This window comes from Myotis myotis, unplaced genomic scaffold (genome assembly GCF_014108235.1).
Source record: "Myotis myotis isolate mMyoMyo1 unplaced genomic scaffold, mMyoMyo1.p scaffold_m19_p_3, whole genome shotgun sequence".
Lineage (NCBI taxonomy): Eukaryota > Metazoa > Chordata > Mammalia > Chiroptera > Vespertilionidae > Myotis > Myotis myotis.
This window is the reverse complement of record NW_023416335.1, coordinates 192412458-192428281: the sequence shown is the minus strand read 5'-3', so window position 1 is coordinate 192428281 and position 15824 is coordinate 192412458. Positions and strand designations below refer to the sequence as shown.

The window sequence follows — 15824 nt, the reverse complement described above, 5'->3', positions numbered from 1 at the left end:
TCACCAAAAATGTGTGTATGTGCATTTTGGAGGAAAGGTGGCCACAGTGTTTTCAGATTCCCAAAGAGCCTTGACCAGAGAAGGGATAAATCTGTGAACTAGAGCAGCTCCCATACTGGGCCTCTCCAAACCCAAATCCCGGCTGCTTCGGGGATGGAACAGCATTGCATGGCCACCACTCCCTGCAAGGTGGGGAACGAGGAGGGAAGGATGGTACCAGGGACTGAGGAAAAAGGCCTCCGGTAAACTGGAGATTCCACTCCCCCCAGTTGGGTCAGCCTGCAAGTTGGGTGCCAGTGTGGGGCTGAAGATACACGACAACTCTCCAGCTCCTGCGGAGCCCCAGCACTGAGATGGGAACCCAGGAACCACCCTGGGGGAGAACCCCCTCAGTGCTTTGAACACTAGGGGCTGTGGAAAGCTGTGGCCACTAGAGGGAGGCAAGGTTCCGCAGGACACCGTATGCCCGGCTAAAGGTAGGTGGGAGGAATTTCAAGGTTGTTCCCTCTGTGGGCCTCCCACTCCGTTTCCGAGTTCTGGTCCTGGGATCCCTCTGCCACCCCGCCCAGCTCCAGGACAAGAAGATCCCAGTTCTGCATGGGCAGAACCCATTTCTCGGCCCTGTCCTTCCTGTGTCGCTGACACGTCCTCCATTTGAGTTCAAAGAACTTGCACCCTCTCCTCAGTGCCTCTTCATTTCAGTGCGGGCATCTCATCTTTCCCTTCTCTTCTGAGTCTCCTGGCGCCTTTTCTGTTTCCCTTGGGGCACACTATACTTTTCGCTGGGCCTCTTGGTTTTCTCTGGGGTGCGTTAGACTCATTTTTCCTTAGTAACTCCTAGACTAACCAGGCCTATTCTGGTTGGAGCCACATTGTCTAACCTCTGCCCCCTTTCTCCCTCCTTACTAAGTCACCTTCTCTGCAGCCATGCCCCCTCCTCCCCCAGGTACTGGGTAGATTGAGTTACAGCTAGCTCTGCCTGGGTTTCCCAGGCCCTTCTCTCCACTTTCCCTTTGTGCCGTTGCCTGGAGACCAGTGGGTCCTGGGGGGCTGGGGCCTGAGAGGGAGCTGGGGTGAGGGATGGTGGTGGTGGTGGTGGTGTGTGTGATGCTCCTGAAGCTGAATTGTCAGCCTGGCCCTCAGGTAGGGAAGGATTTGGAGGGTGGAGGCCTTGACTCTCCCCCATCTTCTGTTCCTACCGATGCTTACGTTTTCCTTTCAGGCTTAGATGTGTCACCATCCTCATCCACTCCTTAGTGGTTGAAAAACGAGAGAGAGCTCAGCCTGGAAGGGAATTGGAAAAGGCCTCGGCCAGGATCCAGTGGGAGACTAAACTGAGAGGTGCAGAGAGAGAGGAAATGCAATAGGGAGGGGGATGAGGGGGGGGAGGAGGAGTCTTGGAGCAAAGTTGGGAGGTGGGGAGGAGCAGGAGCTATTCTAGGGTACTGGGAGGGGGGGCAGGCGGTTGGGGGGTGGGGGAGGTTGGCCTTGGCTCTTGAAGGCCCTGAGGAATAAGGAAGGTGGGCATGGGGTGGTGAAGTGTCAACCAATTTAAGAGACAAAAGAGTGGTGTGATTCTCTCCTGGGCCAAGGAAACCTCTTGTTCAGGGTCCCCAGTGCTTTAGAATCCGGTTGGAGCTTTTGGGTATTCCTAGAACTTGGCTGAGCCCGGCCCAAGGAAATACGAGGCAAAATCTACTGAGCTGATACAGAGCCAACCTCCTTCCCAGAAGGCTGGCGGGATCCTGCCGTTCAGGGCCCACCCTTGGCCTCTAGCTGTCCTGGCCTCACACATACCCTACCCCCACCCCAAATCTGGAGAGCTGTTGAGGGCTCCCAATCCAGACTCCAGCCCCAGCTCTTCCTGTTTCCCAGCCTGCCTCCCTCCCATTCTCTGGCAATCTCAGCTGCCAAAATCCAACCAGTGTCTTGGTGTCCTTTGTCCTGGGAGATGTTGCTGCTTGGTGTGGGGCAGGGAGCCAGCCCAGAAGAAGACACTGGTGGTGGGCTGCTGGGGTGCTGCAGGCGTGGAGGCTGAAGACTGGGAAGGCTGGCAGTGCGGAGGCTGCCTGGGGAACAGTGTGGGAGAAGAAAGAGCCTCCGGCCGGTGGCGGGGCTTGTCTCCACATTAGAATGATTGGGATTAGGGAACCGGGGCACCTAGGGATTTGGCTCAGTTTTGAGACTAATCCTTACCCCATCCCTTCCCTGGGGCCCAAAGTCCCAGTGATGACTTCAAAGGAGACACCACTAGACAGAGGGCCTGAGGATGGTGGCCCACTCCTATGAATTAATCTCTTCCCTACACCAGAGCTGCCCTCCCCGTTCCTATCATTTCCTTCTCCTTTCCCTTCCACTGTCTTCTGCATCACTGACCTTCCCTCTTCCATACCCACCACCAAAGGCCTTGTTTATCTTACCTGCCCTTCCAATCCTCATGCCCCTCCATTCTATCTACCTGGTCTTGCCAACCAAAATCCTCAGCTCTCTTGGAAGCCCTCCACCCCCAGGACCCAGCCATCCCTGTGGCCCACCCTCCTTTCCCACCCAGCACCCCTAGAAAATGCGCCTGGCCCCGCCTCCGTCATCTCTAAGGTTTCTCATGCATTCCTTTCTCCGAGCTGACATCTCTGAACTTGTCTCTCCATCATCCACAAATTCTTGTTTCCTATTCTTTTCCCAACCACAGTCACCCCCAAACTCTGCTCTCTTCCAGAAACCCCGTCCTCCTACTTGTCTCCATTTCTTCCCACCGTATGGCCCCGAACTCCCATCCCATTCTCGCAGGATCGCCTCCCCAACCTCCCCCCAGCTTCTTTCTTCTCGTCACACCCTCCCTGCCCCGCAGCCCCCGCGGCTCAGCTTCCCGGTCCCCCCGTCACCCCTCTGCCTCCCCACCTCCCGCCCACCTCGGCCACGGCCCCTGGGCGCCCAAACTTCTGCCTCCCGCAAAGCCACCCCGACAACCACAGCCCCTCCCTCCCCGCCTCCCCGGTGCCAAGGCCCGCAGGCGCCCCACATTCCGCCCCGGCGACCCCACCCCCCCGCACCCGGGGCCCCTCCGGCCTCGGTCTGGGCCAACTCGCTCGGCGCCTCCCCCGCTCCTCCCCCCCTCGCCGCGCGCCGCGCTCCCTCCCCCGCCCGCCCGCCCGCCCGCCCGCCCGCGGCTCCCTCCCGGCCCCTCTCCCGATTCCTCCGCGCTCCCTCCCCTCCTCCCGCTCCCATCCCCCTCCGCGCCCTCCCTCCGCCGCCGGCCGCTTTCCTGTGCGAGTCGCCGGACGCGCCGCCCAGCTCGCCCGCAGCCCGGCGTCGGGCCGGGGCCAGCGGCCAGGGGCCAGGACTGTCTCGGGGGCCCGCCGGCCGGGGAGGGTCCGAGGGGCCCGGGGACGGCGCCGGGAAGGGGCGGGGCCGCGGCGGAGGCCTCCTCGCGGCCGGGGACGGCGCGGGCCGGGCGCGGGCGGCGGGCGAGGCGGCGGCGCGTAGCCGAGCGGAGGGCCGGCCGGGCCGCGGGGGCGAGCAGCGCGGCTGGCGTTCCGGGCGGCGGGGGCCGGGGGGGGACTGAGCGAAGCCGGTCGGGGTGAGCCGGGGGGAGCGGCCGGGCCTGCGGGGGGAGGGGGGATGGGGGCCGCCCTCCGAGAGGGTCGGGGCCGCCGCCGCCGCCGTCGCGGCGGCGACTGAAGCGGGAAGAGGAGCGGGGGGCGGGGAGCGGCCGCCGCCCCCCGTCGGCGCCGGAGCCCCGGATCCTGCTCGGAACCAGCCGGCCGTCCCGCGCTACCGCCAGGTAAGAGCTGCCGCCGGGCCGGGGCACGCCCGGGTTCGGGCCCCGCTCCCCACCCCCACCTCCCGGCCCCCTCCCGCCGCCGCCTCCATTTGTTCTGTTTCCGATCGGGTCCCCCCGCGGCGGGCGCTGCCCGGCCTGAGGCTGGGGGGTCCGAGGGGCCGCAGTGCCCGGCGGACCGGGCAGGTGGGGTGGGAGGGTCTCAGGAGGAGGGTGATGGGGTAGCGGGACCCCGGACCGAAGAGGAACCGGGGTGGGGGGTTTGGGGGATGAGGGATGCCCGTGAGGGGCTTTGGGGCGAAGCGGAAAGGAATGGACGGGGCCGCGAGGTGGGCGCCAGGTCCCCGGGAGCAGCCCGGAGGCCCAGGCCCGGGTTCGGAGCCGGGTGGGGTGGTGGGCGCGCAGGGGTGGGAGACGGGGAAGGGAAGGGGTGGGGTGGGGTGCGGTGGGAAAGGGGGGGGATTGTGGCTGTGAGGGGAGAGCGCAGCCTGCGGAAGGCCCAGGAGGGGTGCACCTTGGTGCCCCCCCAGGTGTTCCTGCGTGGAATTGGGAAGGCAGTGAGTGCCTTTGTGATTCCGTTTTCTTTCCCCCATGTCAGGTCACCTCTGTCCTTTTTTTTTCTCCTCCCAGTTTCAGGCATAGTTACTTCTTGGCGAGGAGCATATTGGGGTCCAGTAGTGTGGGTGACCCTAAAACTAACGGAGAGAGGGACACTGACGGGAGCGTGGAAACCAGAGAATTGGGACATGTAGGCACTGGAGACGAGGTGTCCCCTCCCCTTCACATCCAGGGCCTCCCGGGCCCCTCCAGCCGCGGTCTCCCGGCGGCCCCTCCATCCACGGTCTCCCGGCGGGCGGGCTGCCTTCAGGACGGTTTGAGCCCTCGAATTCCCTTTGTGCAGGGCTCGCTGTGACCGGGGTGGACTCGGAAGCTCTCTTCCCTGAGGGGACCGTCGAGGAGTAGGAGTTGCTTTGGCAACTGCAGGGGGAGTGGCTGGCAGATGGACCCCTGAGATGGACTCTTGAGGGGCAGGTTCTGTCATTGTGTTGCCATGGCAACGATCCGCTGGGATGTCCAGAAGGTGGGGGCTCAGCGTGTCGATTGGACCTCAGCCTTTGGCTATGTCCTCGGACTGTGGTCTGGGTTCGGGAGACGGTTTCTAGTGTTGCTGGTGGGTGGGCTTTCCTTCCATCTCGACGTTCACGGTGTTTCTCCAAGCCCCTCCCCGTAGGCCTGGTGGGAGCCTGGGAATGCTCTGTTCACGGGACCATCTTTTGGTAGTTTTTTCTGACCCTCTCTCATTTTTAGGGACTTTTTGTATGCAGGAGTCTTTTTGCTTCTTTGCACTGATATTCTTCCATTTTCTTAAGCGTGAGTCTTCCTCCCCAATCAGTCTTTGCCTCTTTTGACACAGTGGCCCCTTTCCTCAGCGAACCTTGGAGCTATTCCTCCCATCTTGTAGGAATGGCCGGGCTTTCCACGCCCATCTCAGGTAAGGGTGGCCCAGGGGAGAGGGCTGTGGAACAGCTGGTGCGGTGGAGCCCGGAGACCTGGGTCTAGTCCTGGCTGTACGTTTGTGACCTGGGGCAAGTCACTTCTGTTTCTTTGAGCCTCGGTTTCATTGCCAGGTGAAGGGGTTGTGTAGATGAGATGATTTCTGAGGCCTTTGACAATCCTGGATTCTCTGAAGGCTTAGGCCAGTGCATTGTTACCTGCTGGTCTGGGCTGCTTTGTTATCGAGGTGTTTGTTAGTCTGGTAGATCTGGAATGATGATGGGGGCTGGAATTCAAGTCCTTCCCGAAAACCCTATGCCTCTATTGTATTCCCTCTGACATCCTTCTCATATTTCTCCCTTAATTTCTTTTTCTGTTTTTACTTAGAGACTCTCGCTATTTCTCACTTTTCCACGTCCCCAGTCTGGTCTTTATCATTTTCCTTTTGCAGTGAAGCAATGACGGTGAATGCCTGTGTGTTGCCAGACACAGAGTAGGTGCTCTGTGAATGTTAGAGTGACTGGCTACAGGATGGAGTGTCGCTTAGCTTGCTGGTGTTAAAACATGCCCCTGGTTCACACATAAATACAACCTTAATTTCTCTCTCACTCCCTGCCCCTCCTTCCCCCAGGATTACCTACCTTTCAATGACTGCTTTTCTTCAAAGCTACTCACTGCTTATTTTATCAGACTTCGGCTGATTTGATTTTATTTCTTAAAATATATTTTTATTGTTTCAGAGAGGAAGGAAGAGGGAGAGAGAGAGAAACATCAATGATGAGAGAGAATCATTGATCAACTGCCTCTTGCATGCCCCACACTGGGGATTGAGCTCACAACCGGGGTATGTGCCCTTGACCAGAATCGAACCCAGGATCCTTCAGTCCACAGGCTGACGCTCTATTCACTGAGCCAAACCAGCCAGGGCAGATTTCAACTGATTTTACAAGTGGAAGTATGGGGAGGGGCACACTGGGCTTGCGCAGGTACATTCCTGCATTTCTGTGGCCTTTCGGATTCCCTGGGTCTGACTGACTTGTAAGCAGGTTTGGTGCTGGAAGGAGAGAGAGGCTCTTCTCTAGAGGGGCTTGCAAAGACATACCTGTCACAAATAGTCATCATGGTCATTGCTGTGTGCTTCTGTTAATATTGTCTTCCCCTTTTGATATTTGGGTTTTATTTGGACATTTTGGGTTGAGAGTATTTTAAAGTCAATCTACACAGCAAAAAATATGCTAATAGTTATAGTTGAAGAGAAGTGGCTGGTTTATTGGGCAGAGCATCCGTTGTAAGTTCAGAAGACCTGGGGCTTTGGTCCATCTATTTTTTTTTCTCAAGTAAATTCTTATTAAGTTCCCTGGAAAGGTTAGGCTCACCCCTCACTACCTGCCTCAGTATGGTTCAGTGGAGGTGAGTAAGAAGTGATTACTTTGTATTCCTTGGGGAAAATATGATCTAGAATGTGGAAATGCCATTTACCTTAGCGAAGCCTCCTAACTCGGAGCACACAGGTAAGCTTACTCTGTTCCCACTGAGGCCAGCAGCGCTTCATCCAAGAAGACCTACAAAGTTAGTGGGTTTAGAGGTCAAGAACAGAACTCCATATATACATGACATCAGTGGGGGATACAGAAAGGAAGAAAACAGTAGCAAGGTAATATTTTTGCTCTCAAAAGATCATATGGTTGGTAGTATGGAAAGACATGACACTTAGCAGGAAGTACAAACCAAGGCAAATGAAAATAGCTGACTGTATAGACAGATATAGATATATAGATATAGATAGGGTGTGAGGAGGTGTATGTGCCCGTCTAAGCCAAGAGAGAGGATAGGCTTACAAATCTGTATTGGGTACTCACTGATTTGATTGGTAAAGCGAAAGTCCTGCCTTTTCCTCTAGCCTTTGGGAACCCAAGCACTAGAGAGGGGGGTCTTATGAGGCTCTCAAAAGTGAAATTCTGCACTTTGGGGACACGTAGATTTTGTCTTGGGATTGGTAGGGTTGCATTCCTTTGCATTGTAGAATGGGACATTCTTCTCCTACTCACTCTGATGTGAAAAAAAAGACTATTTTCAAATCTCTGGGGTTGACCTATGTCTTCTGAGGATTATCTCAACCAACTTCTGATAAAGTATAAAGAAAGAACCTGGGTTTCGGAGTCAGGGAGAGGTGGGCTTGATTTGGCGCTGTCACTGGTTCCTCACTGTATGTTCATCACATGAAGTTGGCAAGTCAGAATCACAAATCTTTGAGCCTGTTTCCTCACTTATGTAATGGGAATAAGAACACCTACTTTTCAGGGTTGGTTATAAATATTGTATATGTGAGGGCTTGACATAAAGAGGGTGCTCAATAAATAAATTAACACTTTAGCTATGTTTCTTGATGTTCTTTTGTAAGGCTCTGTGGAGTTTGTGTGTGCACAAATATTTCCTAGGGATCATGAAGGGTAAAATAGTGTCATCTCCTGAATTGGGGCTCATAGATACATCTGAGTTTTATTGCCTTCCCAGAGATGATATTGTAATTCACTTATAGACATGGGGCAAGCCAGCCATGTATTGTGGGGCCTGCACTACTTCTTATTTTATTTTATTTTTCAAAGTATATCTTTATTGATTTCATAGAGGAAGGGAGGAGAGAGAGATAGAATCATCAATGATGAGAGTGAATCATTGACCAGTTGCCTCCTGCACGCCCCCTACTAGGGGTTGAGCCTGCAACCCAGGCATATGCCGTTGACCCGAATCGAACCTGGGGCCCTTCAGTCCTCAGGCTGACGCTCTATCCACTGAGCCAAACCAGCTAGGGCGGGCCTGTACTTCTTGACTGAAAGGCCAAGGCTAGGACGCTTGCTGTGGTAACCCCTCAGACTCTATTCCCTGATTTGGACATTTTGATGGTCTTTTTCTAACAGGCTTCACTGAAAACAGATCCTGCAAGTTCCAGGTGCCTACGCTGGAAACTTGGAGATCCTGCTTCCTGCTTCCCAGGCCACAGTTGTGGGGAACTTGGGGTGAAGCAGGGAAGTTTCTGTATTCAGCTGCCCAGGCAGAGGAGAATGGGGTCTCCACAGCCTGAAGAATGAAGACACGACAGAATAAAGACTCAGTGAGTGACAGCTTAAATGAGGGACATGAAAGATTAGGGGCAGGGAAGGTAGGGGGGTGGGCCTGGAGAGAAAATTGCAGTAAGGCACATCTTAAAGTTAGATGTAGTGTGAAAACAACTTTCGTTTCCTTTCTTCTCCTTCAGATGTCAATGAGGAGTGGACGGAAGAAAGAGGCCCCTGGGCCCCGGGAAGAATTGAGATCGAGGGGCCGGGCCTCCCCTGGAGGGGTCAGCACGTCCAGCAGTGATGGCAAAGCTGAGAAGTCTAGGCAGACGGCCAAGGTATTCTGTCTTGAGGTCCTCCCACAGGTGGCCCAGGCACTTGGGCTAAGGCTGTGTGTGTGTGTGTGCTGCAGGGGTACTTCCTCGCTGGCAGAGGGCTGTGGTGGAGGTTTGGGAGGCCTAAGACAGGAATGTTCCCTTTCTCGCTAACAGAAGGCGCGAGTAGAGGAAGCCTCCACCCCAAAGGTCAGCAAGCAGGGCCGGAGTGAGGAGATCTCAGAGAGTGAAAGTGAGGAGACCCATGCACCAAAGAAGACCAAAACGGAGGTATCCTGACCCATCTTCTGACTGTTCTGTCCCCCACACTTGCTTTCATTCAGGATTCCCACTTTAATCTTACCTGGGATAGGAGAAAAGTGGAGGAGCCTGGCCTTTCCTTTTCTAGGTCCTGATTTTCAGGAAGGAGGAGGAGGTTTAGGGTGAGAAGTCTTAGTGGAAGGAACAGATAAATCATACAAAAAATGCAGAAGTGGACCTTTTAAGAACCAAGGGTTTCTGGGATGTTAAAGAGGTAAAGGAGTTAAGAAGGGGATGGCTATAAGCTGGTGGAAGACGGATTTGGGTTCAGCTGTGGATAGGAAGAAGGTGCTTGAGATGGACACTCGAAGAGGAACAGGGTTTTACAAGGAGGGGCTGATCTAGGGAGCAGCTGAGAATGTGGGGAGGGGTGGAATCCAGAGGTGGTAGGAGAGTGGGCTTGAGTAAGAGTGTCCATCACGTCGTGGCCCAGTGGTGCGCTGTGAGGGGGAAATGATTTATGCAAGGGAGGCCCCGAATCTAGGGGAAGCCAGAAAGGAAAGGCACAGGGGAAAACAGCTCTCCCTGTTCTGCAGCAGGAGCTCCCCCGGCCCCAGTCCCCCTCGGATCTGGACAGTCTAGATGGGCGGAGCCTCAATGATGATGGTAGCAGTGACCCGAGGGACATAGACCAGGACAACCGAAGCACATCCCCCAGCATCTACAGCCCTGGAAGCGTGGAGAATGACTCCGACTCGTCCTCCGGCCTGTCCCAGGGCCCGGCCCGCCCCTACCACCCACCTCCACTCTTTCCTCCCTCCCCCCCACCGCCAGACAGCAACCCTCGACAGCCAGAGCCTGGTTTTGAATCCCACCCTTCTGTGACACCCACTGGCTATCATGCTCCCATGGAGCCCCCCACATCTCGAATGTTCCAGGCTCCTCCTGGGGCCCCTCCGCCTCATCCACAGCTCTACCCTGGGGGTGCTGGTGGAGGAGTTTTGTCTGGACCCCCAATGGGCCCCAAGGGGGGAGGGGCTGCCTCTTCAGTGGGGGCCCCTAGTGGCGGTAAGCAGCAACCCCCACCCACTACCCCCATTTCAATATCGGGCTCTGGGCCTGGGGGTGCTCCCCCAACAAAGCCATCAAACACTCCAGTGGGTGGTGGAAACCTACCCTCTGCTCCACCACCAGCCACCTTCCCACATGTGACACCAAACCTGCCTCCCCCACCTGCTCTGAGACCCCTGAACAATGCATCAGCCTCTCCTCCTGGCCTGGGATCCCAGCCCCTACCTGGGCATCTGCCCTCTCCCCATGCCATGGGGCAGGGTATGGGTGGACTTCCTCCTGGCCCAGAAAAGGGCCCCACTCTTGCTCCCTCGCCCCACCCTCTGCCCCCTGCCTCCTCTTCTGCCCCCGCCCCGCCAATGAGGTACCCTTACTCGTCCTCTAGTAGCAGCTCTGCAGCAGCCTCCTCGGCCAGTTCGTCGTCCTCTGCCTCCCAGTACCCCGCTTCCCAGGCCCTGCCCAGTTACCCCCACTCCTTCCCTCCCCCCACAAGCCTCTCCGTGTCCAATCAGCCGCCCAAGTACACCCAGCCTTCGCTCCCGTCCCAGGCTGTGTGGAGCCAGGGCCCCCCGCCACCCCCTGCCTATGGCCGCCTCCTCGCCGCCAACAATACCCATCCAGGCCCCTTCCCTCCTCCTGCTGGAGGCCAGTCCACTGCCCACCCCCCCGCCCCCACACATCACCATCACCAGCAGCAGCAGCATCATGGGAGCTCCGGGCCCCCTCCACCCGGAGCATATGCCCACCCTCTGGAGGGCAGCAGTTCCCACCATGGGCACCCCTATGCCATGTCTCCCTCCCTGGGCGCTCTGCGGCCCTACCCACCGGGGCCGGCACACCTGCCCCCCCCTCACGGCCAGGTGCCCTACAGCCAGGCGGGCCCCAGCGGCCCCCCCACCTCCTCCTCCTCTTCCAACTCCTCTGCCTCCTCTCAAGGGTCCTACCCGTGTCCTCACCCCTCTCCTTCCCAGGGCCCCCCAGGGGCGCCCTACCCCTTCCCCCCGGCGCCTCCGGTCACCACCTCCTCGGCGACGCTCTCCACAGTCATCGCCACCGTGGCGTCCTCGCCCGCCGGCTACAAGGCCGCCTCCCCGCCTGGGGCCCCGCCGTACGGGAAGCGGGCCCCTTCCCCGGGGACCTACAAGACAGCCACCCCGCCGGGGTACAAGCCTGGGTCCCCGCCCTCCTTCCGAACGGGGACCCCCCCGGGCTACCGAGGCACCTCGCCGCCCGCGGGCCCGGGCCCCTTCAAGCCGGGCTCGCCCACGGTGGGGCCCGGGCCGCTGCCGCCAGCGGGACCCGCGGGCCTGTCTGCTCTGCCACCGCCGGCCGGCCCGGCCCCAGGACCGCCCCTGAGCGCCACGCAGATCAAACAGGAGCCGGCCGAGGAGTACGAGACCCCCGAGAGCCCAGTGCCCGCGGCCCGCAGCCCCTCTCCCCCTCCCAAGGTGGTAGACGTGCCCAGCCATGCCAGTCAGTCAGCCCGGTGAGTGGGCGCGGGCGGGCTGGGGTGGGGAATGGCGGAGCGGGGGTCGGGGGGCTGCGTCCACAAGGTGCTTTGTAAAGTACGGCGGCCCCTGTCCGCCTGCCCAGCCGGTGGGGGCTGAGCGCGCGCTGCCTCTGCGCCCTCAGGTTCAACAAACACCTGGACCGCGGCTTTAACTCGTGCGCGCGCAGCGACCTGTACTTCGTGCCCTTGGAGGGCTCCAAGCTGGCCAAGAAGCGGGCCGACCTGGTGGAGAAGGTGCGGCGCGAGGCCGAGCAGCGCGCGCGCGAAGAGAAGGAGCGCGAGCGCGAGCGAGAACGCGAGAAGGAGCGCGAGCGCGAGAAGGAGCGCGAGCTGGAGCGGAGCGTGGTGAGTGCGTCACGGCGTGCGCCTCCCGCCTTCCGGCCTGCCTTGTGCGCTACGCAGTCAGGCTCGAGGGGCGGGGGTCACTGCGCCACCTCTTGGAGAGGAGGAAGTACTGCAGCCCAGGAAATGGAGACCACAGGATTCCTGCGGGAGGGGTGCCTGGCCTGGGGTCGGCTCAGGTCAGACTACCTGTGGATTGTAAGAGCTGCTCTTCAGAAGTGGGTAGGGGAGTCCCTGGTAGGCTGAGTTCCAATAAGACGAGGTACTTTGGCATTCTGCTGCTGAGATAAACTAGCAGCTCAGGATTGCCCACCTTTTTTATTATTGATTTCCAGAGAGAAGAAGGGAGAGAGAAACGTGGTGGGTTGCTTTTCGCCCATGTCCCAACCCGGATTTGAACCTGCAACGTTTTGGTGTACAGGCTGATGCTCCAACCAACTGAGCCACACCAGACAGGGCCTGGCCACCATTTGCTAAAACTGCTTTTCTGATTCCTTTTCTCCCTGTATCCCACAGAAGTTGGCTCAGGAGGGCCGTGCTCCAGTGGAGTGTCCGTCTCTCGGCCCAGTGCCCCATCGCCCTCCATTTGAGCCGGGCAGTGCTGTGGCTACAGTGCCCCCCTACCTGGGTCCTGACACTCCAGCCCTGCGCACGCTCAGTGAATATGCCCGGCCTCACGTCATGTCTCCTGGCAACCGCAACCATCCGTTCTACGTGCCCCTGGGGGCAGTGGACCCGGGACTCCTGGGTTACAATGTCCCAGCCCTGTACAGCAGTGACCCAGCAGCCCGGGAGAGGGAGCGGGAAGCCCGAGAAAGAGACCTCCGTGACCGCCTCAAGCCCGGCTTTGAGGTGAAGCCCAGCGAGCTGGAGCCCCTACACGGGGTCCCTGGGCCTGGGCTGGACCCCTTCCCCCGCCATGGAGGCCTGGCTCTGCAGCCTGGCCCCCCTGGCCTGCACCCGTTCCCGTTTCACCCGAGCCTGGGGCCGCTGGAGAGAGAGCGCCTGGCGCTGGCGGCGGGGCCCGCCCTGCGGCCCGACATGTCCTATGCGGAGCGCCTGGCCGCGGAGAGGCAGCACGCGGAGAGGGTGGCAGCCCTGGGCAACGACCCGCTGGCCCGGCTGCAGATGCTCAACGTGACCCCCCACCACCACCAGCACTCCCACATCCACTCGCACCTGCACCTTCACCAGCAGGATGCCATCCACGCAGGTGAGACGCCTACTCCTTCCTGGCCCCCCCCCCCCCCAAGTGGTTGGGCTCTCCTCTTCCTCAGTCCAGGACCCCCTTCGTCCGGCATGAGCTCTCTCCTCAGTGCTTCCTGATCTTTGCTTCCCTGTCATTCACCAGCCTGTCGTCTCCTACCCTAGCCTTGCCACAGCACTGTTGCCCACATCCCACCCATGAGAGAGGCCAAAGCTGAGCCCTTTGAGAGAGCACTGCCTTTCTACCGTTACCGCCCCTTTCCCCCAGACCCTCACGTACCTGTTTTCTTGCTCCTCTGGATTCAGCTCTCTTGTGACTTCTTGCCACCTTCTCTCCTCCCAGCTGTAGGCCTTTTATGTTCCTCCCCATCTCTGTGCCTTTCAGAAAGAATCTTGTAGCTGTGGTTGTGGGCATCATAGGTGATAATGAGCTTTACTTACTGTCCTTTTACTATATTTCTTTAAAAAAAAAAGACTTTTATTGATTTCAGAGAGGAAGGGAGAGATAGAAACATCAAGGATGAGAGAGAATCATTGATCGGCTGTCTCCTGCAAGCCCCCTACTAGGGATTGAGCCCATAACCCGGGCATGTGCCCTTGACCGGAATCCAACATGGTACCCTTCAGTCCACAGGCCAATGCTCTAGCCACTGAGCACAAACCGGCTGCAGTGGTTGGCAAACTGCAGCTAGGCAAACCACGGCTCGCGAGCCACATGCGGCTCTTTGGCCCCTTGAGTGTGGCTTTTCCACAAAATACCAGCTCTTCCACAAAATACCGACATCTGCGCATGGACCACGAAGTTTCAATCGCACTATACGTGCGCGCCCACACGTGGTATTTTGTGGAAGAGCCACACTCAAGGGGCCAAAGAGCCGCATGTGGCTCGCGAGCCACGGTTTGCCGACCACGGGGCTAGGGTTTCACTAGATTTCTTATTGCCCACTCTAACCTTACATTCATGTTCATTCCAACCTCCCTTGAGCTTTCTCTCTCTCTGTTAACCTCTCTTCCTGTCTCATTTTCTCAACTTTCTTTCCTCTTTCATCTCCTCTAAGCAGACCACGTCTCTCTTTCCTTTTCCTCAGACCCCTCTGATAACTATAATCTGTCTGTTAATATGTCCCTGCTCCATTAGCGTCTCATACTTGTCCATTGTGCTCCTTGTTCCACTCTGGATCTCCCTGTGTTTGATTTTCCATCTCTCTTCCCAGGCTTGGATCCCTTCACTACATGCATGGTTTTCCCCAAACCTGCCTTCTGGTGACACCTTCCTCTTCTTTACCCTCCAGCCTCTGCCTCAGTGCACCCTCTCATTGACCCCCTGGCCTCAGGGTCTCACCTTACCCGGATACCCTACCCAGCTGGGACCCTCCCCAACCCCCTTCTTCCTCACCCTCTGCACGAGAATGAAGTTCTTCGTCACCAGCTCTTTGGTAAGGATGGAGGTTGGGGATAGGGAAGGTCTAATAAAGGAAGAGCAGAAAGGAGGAATTTGGGTGGTGGGATTGGCCTAATTTGGCTTGGGGTGGGTGAGGAGGTGCCCAGAAGAGCTGGGGGTGGGAGTCGCTCTGCTGGAGAGAGGCATCGGTTTTATTGCCCGGCCAAGAAGTTTGAATCCTAACTCCACCACTGGCATTTTTCAAGACTGCTGTTACCTAATATTTTAGTCTGTTTCCTCTGTATGTAAAGTGGTTGGTTATCTCTTGGCTCAGAGTAGGTCATCAGTCATGTGCCCTGTGCCCTTCCTGCCTACAGCTGCTCCTTACCGGGACCTGCCAGCTTCCCTCTCTGCCCCGATGTCAGCAGCTCACCAGCTGCAGGCCATGCACGCACAGTCCGCTGAGCTGCAGCGCCTGGCGCTGGAGCAGCAGCAGTGGCTGCATGCCCATCACCCGCTGCACAGTGTGCCGCTGCCTGCCCAGGAGGACTACTACAGGTACGACTGGGCGCCCCTCGGCCAGGAATGAGGAGATGTAAGCCTGGGATGGGGTGTAGGCATGGTACAACTTGGTGTTAGTCTTCTCAGGGAGCGATCCCCTCTTCCACCATCCTCTGTGAGAGGGGTCAGGTCAGATTTGACCTCACTCGCTTATTCTGTTCTACTCCCAGTCACCTGAAAAAGGAAAGTGACAAGCCACTGTAAACCTGCCATCAAGAGAACACCCAAGTGTGCATCTGGATCTTGGAAGCCTCCCTCCCGGCCTGCCACCCAGAGCGAGGAGGGGTGCTGCTCAGTTGCAGGGCCTCAGCAGCTGAGCAGAGGGAGGGAGGAAGGGACAGATGGGAACCGAGGCTCCTGTGGTGTGCAGAGGTGGGGAGGTAGGGGGGTGGGGGCAGAAAGCGCGCAGTATCTTGGACCAGGTCCCTCTTTTTGTCCCCCTGCTTTCTTCCTGTCCCATGCCCAGCCCCTGGGCCACCACCCCGCCCTGCCCCGTTGGTGTGATAATTTCATCTGTTAGATGTGGCTGTTTTTGCGTAGCATTGTGTGCCACCCCCTGCCTCTACCCAACCCCTGTGTGCGCGCCCCCTCTGCAATGTATGCCCCTTGCCCCTGCCCCACATTAATAATTTATATATATAAATATCTATATGATGCTCTTTAAAAACATCCCAACCAAAACCAACCAAACAAAACATCCTCACAACTCCCCAGGAAGATGGCTGTGACTCCTTATTTGCGGCTACGGGGCAGGGTGGGGGGTGAGGGGTGGGAAGTTGTCTGCTTAATGGGGCCTCAATAGAGACCCTCTGGGAAGTGGGAAGGGATGGGCCTTCTGAAGAACAGGGTG

The 15824-nt window shown here is 57.9% G+C and overlaps 1 protein-coding gene across 2 annotated transcripts; it reads left to right on the top strand.

Annotated features, from left to right (window-relative positions):
• The first annotated feature begins 3609 nt into the window (after positions 1 to 3609).
• ATN1 (atrophin 1) lies at positions 3610 to 15691 on the top strand. 2 transcript variants are annotated; one of them, XM_036297278.1, is made up of 10 exons: positions 3610 to 3781; positions 8191 to 8384; positions 8529 to 8666; positions 8820 to 8933; positions 9503 to 11460; positions 11607 to 11829; positions 12343 to 13039; positions 14325 to 14468; positions 14791 to 14971; positions 15145 to 15691. In XM_036297278.1, exons 2-10 carry the CDS (start codon positions 8358 to 8360, stop codon positions 15176 to 15178), a joined length of 3516 nt encoding a protein of 1171 aa, XP_036153171.1. In that variant the 5' UTR covers positions 3610 to 3781; positions 8191 to 8357; the 3' UTR covers positions 15179 to 15691. The 2 variants fall into 2 exon arrangements, with proteins under 2 accessions (XP_036153171.1, XP_036153170.1); XM_036297277.1 differs by having other exon boundaries at positions 9500 to 11460.
• Positions 15692 to 15824: the final 133 nt, after the last annotated feature.